Below are 20,947 nucleotides of genomic sequence, written 5' to 3'. Positions count from 1 at the left end.
CTTGAAATATTAGAATTAAGTAATTTTTAGTATACCTTTGTTTTCTATAGATTGATACATTAAATATCAGGATAAATATTTAGTGTTACTTCGTGTAATGTAAATATTTTTGTGATTCCATAACCTATATTGGATTGAAACATAAAATTTTTAATCATTCAGAGGCTGTTTTATTTGAACTTTTTTTTCAATAAATATTTAGAGTAGATACTGCCTACTAGATATTTTTTGATATCAGTAGCTAAAATAAAAACAAGGACTTAACGTGACTGGCCGCAGTTTATCTAAAATCGTTTCACAAAATATTATCAAAATACAAAAATATTGACAATGGTTTAGAGTAGGTAATAATATCATGATGATTCTATAATTTCATACTAAAAGTCACAGTGATCGAACTTGATTTTAATCACTGATTAATCCTGTCTGACATGATTAAATACCACCAATGTACCTGTTGATGTAATTCTAAGTGATCATTATGTATCAATCTCCATTGATCATGTTCTTAGAGCACATAGCCAACCGGAGACGCATTGAGGAGACACGAGAGAGCGCTGATCAACTTCATAGTTGCTCGGTTCCAAAAAGTGGATCTTGAGAGTGGTATGTATCCTGAAAATAAAGGTATTTTCATTTTTTTATTGAACCGACAAAAATGAATGTGTAAGTTATCACTATTTATTGCCTTGTGCCGCGCGCAATGTGGCACGCTTTTTCGCATAAAGATTAGTGCTCATGGCGGATCCTGTTGGTTCAATGCTCTAAGATCATGTCACAGCTCAATCTATCTTAGTAACAAAATAACTAGCCGAAGGTTGGTCACGATAGGCCTACATCATTATTGTTTTAATATTATTTGATTTACGGTCTATTAAGTTACGTTTATATTGTACATTAATAAAACTCTGCATCATTTATATAATACAGTTTATTTACATAATGTTTTGACATTTCTCACGACTTAATATACATTTGGGGACCTACTTTACTCATCCGGACATGGGTACAGTTTTCGTCAAGACTTGAACTTTTGATTGCTAGTGTTTACGACAGTCAAAATGTAGCCGAAATGTAATCAGAATGTGAACTAGGACTTGAGTTAATGTGAATTCCTTACAAAGTTACAAGTACTTTACATTTACTTTTATCTGTACATCAGAAGAAGCCTGTGACCTGCAGTGGCACAGTAAAGAAGGCTGATGATGAAGATCAGCTTCTATTTATAAATCAGCTCTAAAAATAAACACAACCACACCTTCAAACGGAAAAAGCATATTTTTCTTAACATTCAGACTAATATCGCCTTCTTAAAAGTTAATGATCTTTGCCAAAAAAAACAACACATTTGCAAATTTCTAGCCATCAGGACCGACCTTGTCGTTTTCGCATACACTCGCTACTTAGCGTAACTTAGAACCAACTTAGTGCTAACTTAGTGCTTATTTATTTGACATTGGCATTTATTATTCTTTCTCTTGCGAGACAGGTAGGTTTCGTAATGCAAAACATAACCTAATTCTGGCCAGTCGGGTAAACTTAGTGGACAAGTACGGATGTGCATCGTGTTGTGAAGTTAAGATTTTGGATTTTTTGTTCAAGTGACAATTTTATGTTATTAATAATGTTCTTCTTTTTGGTTTCAAATGTGTTTTGTGTTGGAGAAAGGTATAGGTAAGGACATTTTTATTTATCAAAATTAGCACCGATTTTTTTTTCAGACATAAAATAGCTGGCTACTTATACTTTTTTTGAATAGGTTAATTTAAATATTAAGATAGTTCTCTTTCAAAATAGGTACTTAACATCGATCTTTAAATTTCATATTACGAAATAAATGTGTTGACCTTAGAAACTCGTGATCATCTCAATTGACTGCTAACAGACACTTTTTCTTATATTCCAACTGTCAATTTATAATTATGCAAAGTACCTACATACATAGATACCTATGCGTAAACGAAAGTATTTTCATATCACAATTTTACTTTATAAGTTACCTACTTTCACAATAATTTCATAGCTTTTTGTAATATTTTCTTGTAAGTAGCAAAAATGGTGAATTCGTCAATCTAATTTAACCAAAGTTTTATTTTAGGTATATTTATTTAGAAAAAAGTGGATAATTTTTTTACGTGTTGTATCATAAAAAATATTCCCAAAAAATAATGTTTCGTATTTCTAAACTTTTTATTTTATTCCCGTTGTGTGACTATCGTAAGCGATGATCGCGAAAACTGACCCACTTATGACAAGGTGAATGACACCCGTGGGGTCAGTGACTATTCGCACAAGTACCCACATCCTGTGCTGAAAAATGTACCAATATGTAGGTGACGTAACTAGGACGAGCGGGATTAGTGCGGTCCCGGTGCGGTTTTTAAGAACTGTATTTAGTAATAAGTTTTATTCGAGTATACTACTTTCTGCGTGTAATTTTCAGATTAATTAATATTGAACTGATCGTTAGTATTAATAGTCTTGATGGCCTAGTGGGTATAGAACCAATCTCTCAAGACTAAGTGTGTGGGTTCGATTCCAAGTCAAGCAAGTAACAATGCAACTTTTCTGAGTTGGTATGTACTTTCTAAGTATATCTTAGGCACCAATGACTAGGTCCCGGCTGTCATTGAACATCTTTGGCAGTTACGGGCAGTCAGAAGCCAGTAAGTCTAACGACCAGTCTTACCAAGGGACATTGGGTTGCTCTAGTGGGTAACTGGGTTGAGAAGGTCAGATAGGCAGACGCTTCTTGTAAAACACTGGTTGACATGAATCTGCGTTAAAAATACCTAAGTACGTAATTTAAGTGAGAAAGTTTTTTATCCCGCAATTTTTATAAAAGCCTTGCCTACATTCTAATAGATAGATAAGAGTGGATATAACTAGTATGTAAAATTGGCATAATGAGGGAAAACAGTTAAACGGTAGGTATATTACGACCCTCGAATATGGCAACACCCACATACATGAACAAGCTCTTAATACCCAAATATACAAGTTTTTATAACATATTCTAATTAAACATTACAAACCGTGTATGTATATACAACTTTCTTTTGCTTTTTAAGTTTTGTTTAAAATGTGTTTACGAGGTTTTGATATTTAGGATCGCCGTAAATCCACTGTTATCGTTATTAGTGATAATAGACTTGTTGTATTTTTGTAAATTTATTATTAACCAATACTTATTACCAAAAATTTTAAAAACTAGCTGTTTTCTCGTGAATTTCCGTACTCTGATAAAATATAGCCTATTAGCCGTTTTCCCGCGGTTTCACCCGCGACCCGTGGTAACTACTGTCCGTACCGGGATAAAATATAGCCTATGTTACTCGTGGATAATGTAGCTTTCGCATGGTGAACGAATTTTTAAAAACGGTCCAATAGTTTTTGAGCCTATTCATTACAACCAAACAAACAAACAAAGTTTTCCTCTTTATAATATTAGTATAGATAAAAGAACGTAGCGAGAATTTTTCAAATCACTTAAATAATTTCGAAGCCTGTATAAACAAAAGAAATCCCATTTTTATATTAATATAGAAAATCGAAGGATTCCAATAACTTAAAGAAGCAATGAGGGACTTCCCCTTACACTTTCTTAACACATAATATCTATTCGTTAATTTTATCTTAATCCATTCAGCCGTATTAAGTAGCAGATATAAACAGTACCTACTATCACGCATTTACTATATGTATATCAATGTGTAAGGATTGCACCTAAATTCGTGGTTGACCACTCCTTTTTAATCAGAAGAAGGTCAAAATCAAAGATTACACAATTCTGCCGCATTATATCGACGATGCAACTAATATCAGCATTAATATCATTAGTACATTACTTGCATCTTTATTGACGTCAGTATTAATCCTTAGATAATCATTATCCAAAGGCTTTTATCAGATGGAAGTGGCATAGACGTTTGGTGCATGATATTTAGCATGTACCTAATGTATATTGTGGTGTGATTTCATTTCTAGATTTTTCTATATCAATGCATTTCTGCGGAGTAGCTTTTTGGTATAGTACGGAGTTTAATTTATCTAAATGGCTTATGTTGCTTAGCATAAAGATGCACTGCAGTTGACTATAATATAAAATAAATTAAAACGTAGTGGTATTTAACAAAGTTATCACTCAACAGACATAATTTTTCTTGGCAGTCGAGTAAAAAATAAATCACATTTTGAATCGTGTAAAGCTGAGTCTCACTCTCGAAAATTTAAATTGGTGATAGCAAAACCACTCCTTGGTCCTTGTCTTCGGTCATTGTTCTAGATTAAATTCATTGTCCATTATCAATATCGAGTATTATGAACCTACGTAAACTTACTATCAAAATCCCTAAAATCTTATCTTCGCAGCAATCTAACATAGCAACAACAATATAAAAAGAAAATTGTTCATACACAAACACGGGATATGAAAGTGAAATGTCGCGAAATAGCCCGATTCAAAATTAAGGCCAGTTTGAATGCTTAATCAATTTGACTCATGCATTCCTCTGCATGCAGACCGAGTTGCACTGGGTTGTGTTCACATCTATTCTTATGTAGATTAGTTTATAGTTTGCAGATGGGATACTGAAGTATTGTAGCTGGTGAAGATCAGTATTCTGTATCATTATTTTAGTCCGATTCTTTGAAAATCACCACCGGGACGTATAGGGCTCCAGAAGGAACCCGTTAGTTTCCTGTAATTTCGTTTTAGTAAATAAGTGGTTTGCACTTCCTTCCAATCATGCGACAGCTTCCGAAGACCTTATAAGAAGTCTGATTCTCATTCTTTATCTTTTGAATAGAAAGATTGTCAAGGTTTTGGCCATAAAATTACAGATTCGGGGCTTGGCTAGACTAGGGTCAAAATCACTTTGAGACTTGTTCTTAATAGTTATCTAAACCTATTTATAAATTCATACAACATTCAACAGTAGCATATGAAATTGAAAGTTGACATTAAACATGCAAAACTTACGAAGGATTGCATAAAAAGTGTCAAAAATATTCGCTACTTGTCAAATATTTCGGAAATGTGTCAATGTTGGCGCAATCGCGATTAGCATATTATTCAGTGTGTCATGTTTATTGTTTACTTTACGTGCATGATGCAATTTTTTATTATATTTACATACTTAATTTCTTTAGGTGTACATAGGTACAGTTTGAAATGCGTTTGTGGCGGAAATACTAAAGATGAAAATGCTTGCAAAGTAGATAAATAAGTAAATAAATAAATAAGGATAAAATAAAGTAAATAAATAAGGATGCAGTCATTAGGGGATTTTGTACGAAGATCCTCTTTATGCACTAACTCTTTGTTATACTTAGATGTATTTTTTAATAATTTTACGTTCTATAAGTTTGCATGAGATCTTCAATTTCATGCTTCATATCCCGAAAACTTTTATTTACTCCCGTATTAACTTTATTTACTTCACTATTCAGTTCTGGAACTAAAAGAAAAACTTAAGCAAACAGATGATATGCTTATTTGAATACCAAACAAATGTCCCATCTGCACTATGCCTCGTTCAGACTAATTTTAGTCGAATTAATACGAATGAGTAACTGCTATCTCTCAGTATGACGAATTGTATTGAAACTCTCAACAACTGCACATTTGAGTGGCTGTTGTTTTGTACATTTTAACGTACACTTTATAATCTGTCGTGGTCTTGGAGACTTGAAATGACTGGACACGACATTCCGTGCATTTTTGTCTGCTAAAGTTGTTGTGTGCGCTTCAAGTTTTTTCATCATCATCCTCCGGCCCTTATCCCAATTTTATCTGTGGTCGGTGGTGCAGCATGTTTTATCCTTCCATACTTACCCTTCTATCTGCCGTCATCACAAGTTTACTACTGTACTTTCCAACCATATCGACTTTTACACTATTTATCCATTGTTTCTTTGGTCGTCCTCTTCCAGTATATCAGTCCACGTTCATGTCGAAAACCTTTCTCCCAACTGACTTATCATGAAGTTTTTTTGTTTGCTATTGTTTGCTTCTAGTATATTATAGTTGTACTATGTAATCAAAATTGCATGATTGAGCTTTCAGGTATTTTTATTGGCATCCTTTTCGTATAGAGATTTTTGCCCATGTCAATTCCGAATGGTTAGATGATCTAAGATCGTGTTTAAAGACGGTTATATTTGTGTGACTTGAATAATCACTGTGTTTAACTTTGATGGTAGTTTTATAGTTAAGAAATTAACATAAGCGGCGACATGAAGCTATGAGAATTAGTATGTAGACGGTGTAAGTGATTCGGATGAGACGGTGAAACAATAAAAGGCACGATAGTCTATCAAAGATTAAAGCCGCGATATTAAATTAAACAGTATCGTTTAATGGGTGACTGTCCTCGCTACAGAATGAATTATGTGAAGCCGTGGTAGCGGGTGTCGTCTTTGACAGTCATTACAGGAAGTCGGAAATGAAAACCTTTATTAGGTTCAGTACGAAGTAACTATTTAGTAATCTGTGACCATAAATACATAATCGCGATTAATAGGGACATACAAACATAACGTTTAATAGGTACAATACTAAGAGAGTAGCTTTCCAACAGTGAAAGAATTTTTCAAATCGGTTCTTCCGGAGTGTTCAGGGAACAAACAAAAAACTGTTAAAGTGTAGATTTATATTGTAAGTATTTGTGCATCAGCTTTACAATTGTTTGTAAAGTGGTACTTGCATCTCACCGTCGTCACATCTAGATGCCAGACCACAGATTAGTCATAACGACTGGTAAATGCATTAGCGTTGGTTTATGATTAATTACTTTTTGTGTTTGTATTGTTTGTTGTGTTATTTTGATGGGAATAAGGGTTAACTTGGATTAAATTAGAATTAAAATGGGTTTCGAATAAATTATTTAATATTTTCGTCTTTTTTATTAATATGTACCTTCGTGCCGAAAACTATTTTCAGTGTTATAACGTACTAGCGACCCGCCCCGGCTTCGCATGGGATAACAGTACTTCCTCACTATTTAATGTATGTTATTATACATATAAACCTTCCTCTTGAAACACTCTATCTGATAAAAATAACCGCATGACAATCGGTTGCGTAGTTTTGAAGATTTAAGCGTACAAAGGACATAGGGACAGAAAATGCGACTTTCTTTTATACTATGTAGTGAAGTAATAAAATCTTTTTTTTTCGTGGATACCAATCAAGTATATTTCAAAATATATACTTAGATCACATAATTGCATAACAGAAATTGCAGTAGAACATATTACCTATATTACTTTTTCAGACAATTAAAAAGACTATAAAACAACCACAAAATTATCAGTAAGTATACGTAATTAAACACAAATTAAAGCTAAAAATTACAAAATTATTCATAATCAGAATCAAATTTTCACAACACTCATAATTAAAAAGAAGCCATACTGGGTCAAGGTTTGAAAAAAGAACGAAAATGCGCGAACTGCGCATGCGCACGACTTCGCGTAACAAACTCCATGCACGCTCCGGGCATTGAACCCGCGATGCGCAAGAGTTGACCGACTAACTATATTTGTATTGGGACCATAGTGCCACTGTTATGGGATAATTATTATTAAGCGCTACTGATTAAGTTTAGCTGAAGATGGTATGAGGTACCTAGCTATCTATTGTTTTATTTTATTGTAGGTTCATATGATATTGTTATTATCAGTGTTTCTAGGTATTGAGAGGTCAGTAACGCCTAATGTTATACGATTCTAATAAGTACTGATTGCGTGTGAATTGATTGGCTTTGTGATATGACATCATTAGTAGGTATTTCTTTGAAAGTCCACTTTGCATTAACTTCTTTAAATTAATTACTTTACTCCAGTGAAAATCCCACGTCCAAATAAAAAGATTACTCACCTATCATCCAGATTTAAAAGAATTAGGTAACTGGGCCTTCACAAGTGTATCAACTAACTCTATGTCAATTGATATGTATGTCTCTACATATCAATTGATTCAAACATTTTGGCGTCTTAACTTATTTTCTACTCTAAGATTAAAATTATCTACTCCAATTTCATATTCCGTTTAATCACGACCACCACTGTTTATATAAAACTTCTTTAAAATAAAAGGAACTAAAAATACACAGCTGAACTAGTGACTCAATCGTGACGTTTTATATTATTGCAAACAATTATCGATATATCGATAAGATTGATTCACGTTAATTGCTCATAGCTGGCCACTCACGTACGCCACTAATATGAAAATAAAAGGAACGGTATTGAAAAGGTATTACAGTGAGTTCACACTAGCTGATTTTGAAGCGCATACACGCTCTGAGTATCTTGGCGAGAAACAAAAAACTGTCGAGTGGTTTCAGATAAAGTAGATGAGGAAAAATCGGACGGAAAATGCACTAGTGTAAAAGAGCTGTTAAGGCACACTTTTTGCTATTGTATTCGAAGATAAAGCTGTATGACAGATAGTGATATTTTTTGTATGATATCCAAAGTTCAGTGTATCAGGTTTTAACTGGATAAAATCTAGGTATTTCCTGAAATCGATCTTTATGTTCGTTATACTTATTAATGGAAACTATGGTTGTTATTGCTTTTTTTTTTACTATACCACTAGGAAGCGGTAAAGGGTGAGCGTATTTTAAGGTGCCTGTCCTGTCACATGTTCTACTCTAAAGCATGAAAAAGTAATAAGTTACAGGATAGATCAAGCATTTTTTTTATATAGACTGTGTAAGATGACTGATCAAATTGATTGATTCAACATTTTTCCGCATCGTGGTATAAACTCAAAGTCTAAATAGATAAATCTCCTTGATAATGTTTATAGTAATTTCCCATAATATGTAGATTAGCCACATTATCGAGTATCTAAGGCAGAATTCTTTCGTAATCCCTTTCATTGATAAAACTGTTTCACGCGGACAATAAAGAGTTTTTAATCCGGAAATTGTAGCTATATTTACATTTTATCAGTGTAAAAGAAATAACTAACTGCCTTTTATCACATTTCTAATATTATGACTTATAATAGGACTGCCTCCTTACGATTGGCCCCTCTGCCGCGTGTTTTAAAAAAATGTGAACGTTATGAATTAATCATTATTATAGTTCGGCCGTTCAGAGAATGCGTTCCTGACACCTATCAGTTAGTCAGGACTAGTGATGGGCACAACATAACACTGAGTTCGTTACCGTTCCCCCAAAATAAACCGCCGCATTATTTTAAGATTATTTTCGTTTTAAATTGGCGGAATCATTTAAAATTTATATTTTAGTTATTTAAGTGGAAACCAAAAAAAGGTAATATTCATATAATAAAATCGTTTTATTTATTCTTTGTTACAAAGTTACAATCTGTATTTCTATGCAATAAAGTAAGTACATTGAATTGAATGTGCGTACAGAATGTTAATCAGACTCCGATTCGCTTGAGGAGGTGGTGTCTTCATCATCATCTTCGCCTACGTGTATATTACGTGTATATTAGGTATTATCAATAACAGAATCAATCCTGATATCTCGGTCAAAATCTTCCAAAATCAGGTTTTTAGAGCTCTACCTCACTGGGACGCCATGGCGACGTCGCCAGCGGCACAGGTCTGGCTACTTCTGGCATCCAAATGTCGCCAAGTCGAGTGGCCATGGCGTCTCGACAGTCAATTGTTTACGTCGTCGCTCAAGAAATTGCAAGCTGACTGGCGACCACATTGGCGACTGTGTGAGGGAGGTGCGCTTTACCGTGTACATTATAGTGGCTACTGTGGCCACGTCGCCAAGTTGCCACGGTAGCCAGAAGCCACATAGGGAACTGTAGCTCGTGGCCACGCCTCCAATTTGGCGACGTTACCAAACCGTCGCCAAGTGAGTTAGGTTCCATACATTTCAATACTAACTGCTTGGATACGTAGCCGGCGACGTCGCCATTGGCGTCCTAATGAGGCAGGGCACTTAGTCTTAGCGCACGAAACGACACCAAATGACTATTTAGCGTCACAAAATGACGGCCCATGATGCCATTTGGGGTTACCATTTTCAACCAAAATATAAAAATGCTACTTTCTTTCGCGCGTTCAGTTTGATCATAGTTTTATTTTATATTTCATAAAAGTTATCCTATAGTCCATTATTTTCAAATTCTTAAAAAGAAAAACAAAACGTATTATTTTATATTATAAGTATAACTGTATAAGAACCATCAACCAGAACAGATTACGATACTTGCCTGTTATTTTTAGCACAGCACTACAAATATAAAGCGCTGACATAACCTTGTAATAGCGCAGTATAGATTTAGAAAAATATTGTTTACCAAGTTATTTGACACTCAATTTGGCACAAAATTACTACATTCATTGATTATTATTGATATAATAATGTTGTTTTAATGCTCAACAATTGTTAAAACGATAAACAACCAGCAAAAATATTTTTATCGTACTGCAACGCCATTACAAAGTTACGTCGTCAGTTCAATCGCGATGTGTCAGAAATGCATTCTCTGAGCGGCCGAACTATATTTAATTTCGGTAAAAAATACTCGTAATTGACAATTACATATTTCAATCTCTTTAACAATTGCTTTTAATTTATCACTTTAAATTGGATATTTAAAGATATTATAAATAATGAACACATCGTTATGAGAGAGATATAAAAGAGCCTTATAAAATTTCTTCAGGAACTAAAGAAGAAAGCACCTATCTGTAGTAATGTATCAGTACATTTTTTATACATACATATTTACAACTTTTCAGTTATACAAAATGTACTTTGTCTTACCTATACAAAATGGCCACGTCAGACTGTCACACTGCGAGTCAGATCGTAAGGATTAAAATGTTATATTTAGCTTTCAAAGAAACATCGTAATTAAAATTAGTATCAGCACAACGATCGGGAAGGTCGTTCGTTATCTCTTATCTGTTATCACTTACGTCATAGTTGATAACAAATTATTTTGCAGTTGATTGACTTTTTATCGGTTTACTGAAAAAAAATTCAGTACCAGCGCGACTTTGATAGTGAAAACCCGAATTAAGACTGTTTTTTTTAATAATTTGGTGAAAATTTGGATTTTAGGCAAAAATATAGCTGCCTAAATAGTGATATAATTTCAGAGAACATTACACCATTTTAAGTCGCGCAGTCGGGTAAAAAAATAAAAAATAAATTTAAGTGTTTTTTAATCTAGTGTTGTGACTAATTTAAGTGTAGTGGTATCGATATTTTTTTGTTGTAAATTCTTGAATAATAAGTTAGAATCATGTGTTTCGGACGTTGTTGTACGATAGATGAAGAAAAAAATGGCTTCGAAGTCTATACCAGGGCGAATATGACTCTGAAGGAGCGGACACGGTAAAGTAACATTTACGGATAGCGATTTTTAATTATTTTATTTAAGTTTTTTTTTTGTAAAAATGTGTAATCCTAAGTTATACTTATGTACTTACACTTATATTTTGTAGTGTTTTTAGGGTCTTGAAGCAAATTATTTTTTTTATTATTTAATAGATTTTTTGCATTAAATTAAATTAATAGGTATAGCGCATTTTCGTCCATGAAAAATATTTTCAGCATTAGTCAATGCGGAGTTTATTGTAATCTTTTTGGCAATCGATAAAATAAAGCTTTTTATCGGGTCTTTATTTTACTTCAATTACGCACATACGATGATAATATCAGTAGCAAATTATCTTTTAATGTCAAAAATAGATGCACTTTTTTCATTACTTAATTTCACAATTATATTTATTCAGTTAGTATTATATACGTTATTATACACGTGACAATCATATATAGAAACAGCTGTTTCGTATTTACCTCTACTTACTCATTATAAAACAAAATATATTCTCAACTATGTATTGTTCCTTAAAACTGTACTGAACCGATTTCTACAGAGTTATTCTTAAGAAAACCTATCTTTATTCCCTTAAACAATAACTGTGGTAAAGCCAGGAAGGTTCCAAGTCGTGAGGATCGTGACTTGTTTATAAACAACTGAGAAACATTATTATATACATAACCAACATAACATGACCCGTATTGTCTAGAAAATTGTTCACCACGGGAGGTCTACTTATACCGGTAGTTCATCCAATATAAGTTGGCCTGTCACAGTATTAACTTTATGTGTAATTCATTTCAATATAGGGGTCTTCGTTAAATGGTTGTACACTTAAGGTCTTTTAAATTATGTGCATAGTTAATATACAATAGTTTGTTAGGCTGTCGCTACACTGAATAGCGAGCGATGTGACGCGAATAAATAAGCTTTTAACTAAAAGGTATTTGAAATACGCATAATAAGTGTAACTGTGCAATTTGTACAGTTAGAACTTAACCAGGTCTTTCCATAATGAGTACTGCTTATTGCAAGTATGTACCTAAGTATAATGTAAATATCATAATTTAAACTGACCCCAGAAACTCCCAGAATTAGTAACAACATTTATCGAAGAATTAAAATAATAGTAAGAGTCTTTATATTCAAAGGAACCTTGACTTTGGCAATGGATCAGTAAAGTTACAATAACCAACAAATAAAACAAAGAAACTACGCTTTTAATGAACCTATCAATCAAATGAATCAAGACGAATATCACTATTACAAAAAAAAACAACAGCCTTCCGTCTCAGCCTTGCTTATAACTTATCAATGAATACTTTTACTAACACACACCGCCATTATTACTACAAGTAAAATAATAACATACCATTACTTCTTTACACTTCTTCAACCTGCAATTTGAGCACCATGTTGATAAAACCATTATTTTTTTATCGCGCCATGGCATCAAAAGTGACAGGTATAGCTTTCGTAGAGCTATATAAGGCGAACAATCATTCTGTCTGTGTGTGAATGCCTTTATGGTGCACGTATAAGGGTGGTTGGGCAATGGGAAAGTTTTTGAAGTTTTTGTCAAGGTCGTCTTATGGGCTATTGGAGATTGATATAAATGGGTGTGTGAGTGAAGGTTATGATGACTAGTCATTTCGTTTTCGATATAAGAAAATGTTTACGTTGAAATGACTTTTGAGATTATTTTTGGTTTTTCTTCAAAGAAAAATGATTAAGCTTTCAATTATAATTTTACTGTAGTTTTCTTTTGGTTTAAAATTGATACGGCAAGCAAATTATGATAATGATACAGTCGTCTTCTAATCGTTTTTTTTGTGAATTACAAAAATAAACTTAAAAATAGTAACTAATTCGTTTACAAAAAATCTTATGGGTTCATAGAGAAAACTTCTGTTACAAAAAACCTTCGAGTACCTATTTAACATGGTATAGAGACACCGTAAACCGAACATATACAAAACAGTGTCGCAGGCGCATCAAATCGTCAAGTTTTCTCAAACGATTCGTCTTACTCGCAATACCGTTTACATAATTTACGTTCATATTACTAAACTATGATTAATGCCACCGATAAGTAACCAATGGAGTAAAATGTGGCAAACATTGTGGTTAGTTGAACTTTTTGACAAGCAAAATGTCAGTTTTGTTGAGATAGGTGAGAAACCCTTGTGCATACTTGAACATCTTTTATAGGAACATTTTTTTTTATTTTAGATTAAATGTATAGCAATATATTGCAATAATTAAGCAATATTTACCGACCAAAATGCCAAATTGTGTAATCAAAATACTCTATCAAAGTTTATCGCAATCAAAAAAGTTGAGGAAAATAAAAATAGGTCACGATAACAATTTTGTGTAAACATCCTTATGAAAAAAATCAAGATCCGGAAAGAAAATACATACCCATACAAAAACAATCATACTTCCTTGAGCTTGTTCTTTGAGCACTCCATTTGCTCTTTATTCTGTAATACTTATAAATCAAACACAAGTAGTAAACTTGCTAATTCTCACGGTATTAAAGAGTGGGTATTCAATGGTTATTATAATATGAATGACAAGACAGTAGACACTAGTACATATACATATATTACTATTAGTATGGTGAAAGAAATACTCAACGTATAAAAATATTGAGTTATTGAGATTGACGTGTGACATACGTAAAGTGGTTTTAAGAGAATTTATTTATTTTCATGTAAGCTTTTATACCGATGAAATAGAAGCCACTTGGAGTTAATGTTGTGGGTGTATTTTATTAAGTGTTGGTATTCGAGCTGCGTTTGCGCAATTCAATGAATTTGTTTGATAGATAAGTGTGAGAAAATAAACCGAATAACTTAAGTTAAGACACACTACGAACTTTTAGTCGGCCGATAGTTTGTTTGTGCCCATAAATAAGCATGAAGTAGAATGGTATTACGCATATTACAAAGATAGAGTATTGAGAAGGTATCAGACCGACTGAAAACTTTGAAAGGAAATCAAGATTTTCCTTAAAAAACATTTGACAACCTGCTTAGTCTTCAGTTATTTCAACCTTATTTTTTTTTTCAACACTTTAAAAACTGCAAAATGTTTAAGGTTCTAAATCTAATAATAGTAAGCCTACATCCGATGGCTACAACCATATAAAGCTTTTAATACATAAGTTTACTTAGACTAAAACCACTGTGCTACCGTGTGGCAATCACACGCATCTTGAACATAAGTAAATACCTACCTATTGCGATTTGTTACCAAACATACTTCAAATGTTAGTATAGTGTCATATAGCTAGAAATTTCGAAACTACATCGAAGGTAAATCAATAGTATTGTAACTGGTGAAATGTTTAAGTTTTAAAGAGGTAAAATAACTTTCTGCGAAATTGCGATACTTTTTTCAGTTTAACACGATTTCCAGATTAATATTTCAGATGAAAAATCTTTTGTGAAATGAGGTAGACTGCCTTTATGGACTGCTATAACAAAGCAATTAAGCTATAGCTTCGCTTCAACTATAGCATTTCTTTAAGAGCTATGCACTGTCACACCTTACTTAAATGGTTTTGTTTGTCAAATCCGTTTGTATATTTAAAATGAAAATTACTTTGAAACCCAGATTTCCGGAAGCCATCACATGTCAACGAAGCTAGTTTCTCTTCGTACGTGAACAAATACCTAGGTCTTAGGCCAACAGGTTAGAACAAGACAACAGCTTTCTCAAACCCACTGTATACAGATACATCATACTACATGATTAATGCAGCCCGTAGTCTGGAAGTTGGTGATCGATACACCCGTGCATCGGAGAGCACGTTAATGTCGGTCCTGCGCCTGATCTCTTTCCGGTCGTGTCGGATTGCCGTCCCATCGGCCTATGTGAGTGAAGGAATAGTGAGTGCACCTGTGTCTGCGCAAATGCTCGTGCACTATAGTAAGTCCTGCGCAGTTGGCTAATCTCCGCATGTGAGAATAGCCACCGTAGCCGATAATCGGTTAGGTGGACATCATGATTAAAGTGTTTAAAAATATACTTAGGTATCATCATTATAATCCTGTCCTTATCTCAATTAATTTGGGCTCGGCACAATACGACACATGCAATTATTTTATCATTTACCTGCTCTGTTTTAATCCATCGTTTGTATCAACAATCAGCAACAGCATAATACTTGTACTTATCGTATTAAGCATAGTTTACACGAAGCCAACACTGGCAGCCAATAAGACTGGCAACAATCGCTGGCTTGGAATTTGCCTCAGTTTTTCAAGCACTGGCGAAAATAGAGTGCCCGTCTATTTTCTAGCCAGTGACCTCCGCAGGACTGGCGCCAGCATAACTGGCTTCGTGTAAACTCTGCATTAATTTAAGTAAATTAAAAAGAAACACTTACTTGCGGTATTAGTTTTACCCGCTTTTCATGGGAGCCTCTCGACGCACCCGGATAAAATCCATAATGATGGGTGCCGCCAATTTCTTTCTACTTTCATGATGTCGAACTAAACGCAACATCATTAGGAATCAAACCGCATAATCTGCTTCCTATACCAAAATACACATACGGAAATAAATCCGGCTAACCTTTCATACAATCATACTACTACATAAACATATACCACTAAACAGTTGACCGGTTCTTCAAACAACGCCCGAAGCCATTCACAAGTTAAAAATAAAGACATGATTCCAATTAATAGCTGTCAAGTGTAATTTAACTCCTTACGTCAACTGTTAAACGATTCTAACCGCAGTGCTCTTGGCCTATAATAAGAAATGTAAATTCAATAAGTATTTCTTGTTAATTTCTTTGGAATTTTGTTTTAAGTGTAACAGGAAAAATTGTGGCTGTAATTTTTTCCTGTACTTACAGTGTCTGAACTTTAAGGAAAATAATTCCTAAGTCTAGGAATAGGAATCAGTAAATAGAAGAAACAGCGATAAGGGAAGCTTCCTTGATAAATCAGCTAAGAATTTTTCAAAGCGGATCAGTAAGATAGACATTAGAGCGCTAAAGCGAACCGACAATCAAGCATGGGTACTCTCCAGCTTTTTAGTATAGACTGAATAAGTTCTATTATCCAATTACCTAACGGAACATTAATACATCAAACTAAGTAACTACCAAATTAACCACACAAGAAAATAAAACACCTATCTTACAAACCATCAATACAACCCACCAAAAAAAAAACTACACAACTCAATCAACCGAACCATTTTTTTCCAACGACATCAATCTCAAATCTCACAATGAAAGAAAAATAAAAAACAAAAGGCTGTCGATGACGTCATCAGGTCCTGCCATGGCTATCGGAGACAATCAGAGGCCGATAGGAGGAAGTGGAACACCATGGAGTTAGGCTCAGGAAGTGGACAGTGTGTCATGTTTTAAGTACAGGGCTGGCCAATGATGAGCAAGGAGAAAATATTGTGTGATAATTATGGTTTGCATGTTAGCAGTGTATCTTTATATATGTAGCTTCAATATTCTTCTATTTGATTAAATTTTGGAGTAACATAGTTTGAACATTGTCTTCTTCATATAGGTAGTTTACAAAGACAAATTATATCCATTTCATTCTACCATTTCTAAACTTATTTTTTTCTAGGTTTATAACATAATCTTTGAAGAGTTGAGGTCCCTAGGTGGTACCTTAATTACGTATGACTTAAATGTTTTGTTCACCCATTGTATATGTGCTGTCGAACTATAAATTAACATTCAGACCTTCAAATCCATAAATATTTCATACCAACACTTGATGACAATTCAATGAAGTTCAATATACCTATCACATTATGACACCAACCACACTTTCCACTGATACAAAATTCAGCCCATCACACAGAAACCCTAAGTAATCCTAATAAGTTATTATATGTAGTTTCTAACTTTCGCCAACCCTAAGTTACGTAAGGGCGTGCACACACGAGCGATTTAAAAACGCATTAGGTTTAACGAATGCGTTTTGTATAATAGAAATGTGGCGCGCCCCTGTATTGTGTTGCTTTCTATGTCATTAGTCATAGTTAAGTGGTGTATGTAGCTACTGAATGCTACTTTAAAATGTTGGTTAATTTTGCTGTGTTTAAAAGATAATGAAAGTACTGTAAGTACAAAATAAAAGCACTGTTAGCCTATTTTTGCTACTTTTGAATTGAATAACTCAGTGCTTACAAAAAAAAAACGAAAACCTCCTCCTTTTTGGGAATTGGTTTAATTAGCACTTTTTTAAAACACTTATTTTGGTCTGGGGTTGTATTTTTTGTGATAAAATAAAGTTATAGTTGGATATATTTAATCCTGTTAGAATTCTATCTAGTCACCCATATTTTTTTATTATTCTTCCTTGCTTGACTGGGTGTTCTCAATAATGTATACCTTTGGTGTCAGTTACTCTTTTGTCGTAATAAGCATGGTGTTTCATAGAACCTTTGTCTATGGTTTTGAAGCCTCATCCTGTTTTAACTATATCATGATCATATTTCAAAAGCATTACCTAACTGAAGTTGTTTAAACTAGACTTATTATAGGCTTATTACTTCTCAAAAGTCAGTTTTGCAAATAAGTTTATTTTTAACTGATATTGAAGTGTCAAGTGTAATTTTATATTTACTCAAAAGTTATTGGTTCTTGTTAAATATCAGTTATAAACAAATATTAGAATAACTGATTGCCAAAACAATTCCGTAAGAAGCGGGTAACCTTTACCTAAAATTAAATGACACACGAACAAAAACAATTGGTGACAAACAAACAAACGCTCGTATGTAAGTATTTAATTACTGTTTACTTATATGTTTGTCCATACTAATAGTGTAAACCGAACATAGTTTTTTTTTTTTTTTAATAATAGAACACAGTTCGTAAGTTTTTTAAGTAAGTTAAGTTTCTTTCTTTTATCATTTTACCTAAATATTAATTTAAAAAATTTGGTTATAACTTAATCAAGCCTGTTAAGTAGAAGCCAGTCTGCAATCTAATGACTAGCCGCCTAGCACTGTTTTCTTGAATTGGTACATTAATTCCTGAGATTAGTGTTTATACTGGGTGTCCCATAAGTCCTTTGAAATCTAAATTTCGAATAAAATTTAAATGGCGCGCGGGAATGGCATGCGGGGTGCGGGGATAGCATCAACGGTCTTTCGGAATTCATTCACCATGGAAAGTTTTATCGGAGCAGACCGTGGTTTTTGTGTGCTTGAGTTTTATCACAACAATGATTCGGCCACCATTGCGCGGCGTAAATTTAGAGAGTATTGCAATTTGCGCACGTTTAATGACTGTCCCAGTGTTCAAACGGTTAAAAATTGGGTTCAACAGTTCGAGGTGACTGGATCTACAATTTTAATTTGTTGAATAAACAACGATCGGGCCGCCTAAGGACATCACGGACGGAAGACAACATCGACGTAGTGCAAGAGTCAGTTCGTGAAAATCCTACTCAATCCATGCGCGGCGCGGAGTAGCGCGGCGGTCACCGCCGGTGCCGGACGTGTGCGAGAGCAGGCTCTCCATAGTACCTGGCGTGTCCGCTGGAGGGCGCCACAGTGTCGTGCACAGTGCCGAGCACGGCGGCGAGTGCAGTCAGTAGCGCGGCGGCTACCGTCGGCGCCGGCGCTTGGTAACAACATCTCCCAAGCCTGATCGGAAATCCCCCGAAATTGTGTCTTGGCTAAATAGCAGACCACCACTGGTGGCAAGACACCGAGGCATCGCAGGAAGGCCTAGAGGCAGCGATAGGGATCGTGTTATCGTATGTCAAACTGCTGCATCTAACATCTCTCTGATCGTAGCGGTTCACCGTTCCATCGGATAAAGGGATGTTAGACGAGAGAGTGCTCTTGCGTTTGCGCGTATGTTTGAGCACTATAATATATCCTGCGCATCTGACTGCTTCCGTATAATGGACCCCGATTTGGCGAAGACTAGTGGCGATAGGTTGAGGTAGAGAGGTTCGGGCTGATGCAACCTGAGCTTTGTCTGAGACCTGCACACTAGCGGCTCTGGGGTGTGAGTACATGCCGTGGTCGTTTTCTCTTTGAGCTGGGGACAGAGGGAATCCGGCAGCACCCAGAGCGACAAAGCAGCCCTTTAGGGGAGCACTGCTTTCCTTGCTCAGCCTGGGAGGGGGCTAGAAAAGGTGCCCTAAAAAAATGCTCACCCCAAACACTCTTTGGATAGCAGTAACCACGGCTGCTTCCGCATCTTTTTATTCGTGGTCGACGCAATAGTAATAAACGTAAAACACCTTTACTGACTTTTGGTGCATGGAATGTTCGCACCCTTCTCGACCGGGAGACAAACGCCTGCCCAGAACGAAAAACGGCCATAGTTGCTCGAGAACTCCGCCGCTACAACATTGATATAGCTGCTGTAAGCGAAACCCACCTTGCCGATGAGGGCGAGCTAGTCGAGCATGGCGGTGGCTACACTTTCTACTGGAAGGGCACTGCTGCAACAGAACCAAGAAGGTCGGGAGTTGGTTTTGTGATCAAGAATAATCTTGTGAAGACACTTCAAGAATGTCCAATCCACATCTCGGACCGTATAACCACATTGCGCCTTCACTTAGACGGTGACAATTTCCTTAATGTCATCAGTGTCTATGCACCGACGCTAGGTAGTTCTGACGACATCAAGGATAAATTTTATGAAGAACTTACACAATGTCTCCATAAAATACCGAACAGAGAAAAGATTCTCTTGTTAGGGGACTTCAATGCTAGAGTTGGTCGAGATTATGAAGCGTGGCCTAAAGTTTTGGGTAGACATGGGGTAGGCAACATCAACTCTAATGGCCAGTTGCTGCTTAGTTTATGTGCTCAATTCCAACTTGCAATCACAAACACCATGTTTCGCCTTGCTGCTAAGCACAAAACTACGTGGATGCATCCACGATCTAAGCACTGGCACCTCATTGACTATGCCATCACGAGGCAGCGAGACATCTCTCAGGTCCTAGTCACTCGTGTTATGCGCGGTGCTCATTGCTGGACGGACCATAGACTAATTGTCACCAAACTGCGTCTTTGCCTTCGGCGACCATTCAGGGCTAGCAGGAAAAGCCTCAGAACATAAACATTGAGAAACTCAAACATCCGGGACCCCGAAGCAAATACGCTGAAACGCTGGCATGTGATATACACTCTTATCAAAGTACCGGTGATATTGATGCAGACTGGAACGCTTTATCGTCGTCCATTCTTGACGTAGCCATTAACACCATAGGTCTAAAAAGTAAACGCAAGCAAGACTGGTTTGATGAGAACGACGAAGTTCTTTCTAAAGCTATTGCCAAACACCGAGAACTTCTCAAGCGCAGTAATAACAGCGCACTTATAAGAGAGTGACCGTGAGTTGCGTAAACTCACGAGACACACTAAAGATAAATGGTGGCAAGACAAGGCTCAATACATCCAGTGGCTTGCTGATAGTAATCAGCTCGGGGATTTCTATAGCGAAATTCGCAATCTCCTGGGTACCACCAACTTCATAAAGGTACCACTGAAGTCGCTGGATGGTAAAAGTCTGCTGAAAAGCAAAAATGAAGTTTTAGATCGTTGGGCAGAACACTTCAATAAGCTACTTAATGTAGATCGAAC

The 20,947-nt window shown here is 35.3% G+C and overlaps 1 protein-coding gene across 3 annotated transcripts in view; it reads left to right on the top strand.

The window, feature by feature from the left end:
• Positions 1 to 20,947, top strand: part of LOC110377444 (inverted formin-2) — a 98,757-nt gene that overhangs the window by 30,942 nt on the left and 46,868 nt on the right. Inside the window, exon 1 of one of the 3 annotated variants that reach the window (XM_064040849.1) lies at positions 11,158 to 11,346. The exons of the other annotated variants lie outside the window; for them this stretch is intronic. Coding sequence (XP_063896919.1) covers positions 11,255 to 11,346 — 92 coding nt within the window. The 5' untranslated portion in view covers positions 11,158 to 11,254. Of the gene's footprint in view, positions 1 to 11,157; positions 11,347 to 20,947 lie in introns of those variants that run through there. 3 annotated transcript variants of the gene reach the window in all.

This window comes from Helicoverpa armigera, chromosome 23 (genome assembly GCF_030705265.1).
Source record: "Helicoverpa armigera isolate CAAS_96S chromosome 23, ASM3070526v1, whole genome shotgun sequence".
Classification (NCBI taxonomy): Eukaryota; Metazoa; Arthropoda; class Insecta; order Lepidoptera; family Noctuidae; genus Helicoverpa; species Helicoverpa armigera.
Note: the sequence above shows the minus strand (reverse complement) of the source record. Positions and strands in the feature narration are given on the sequence as shown.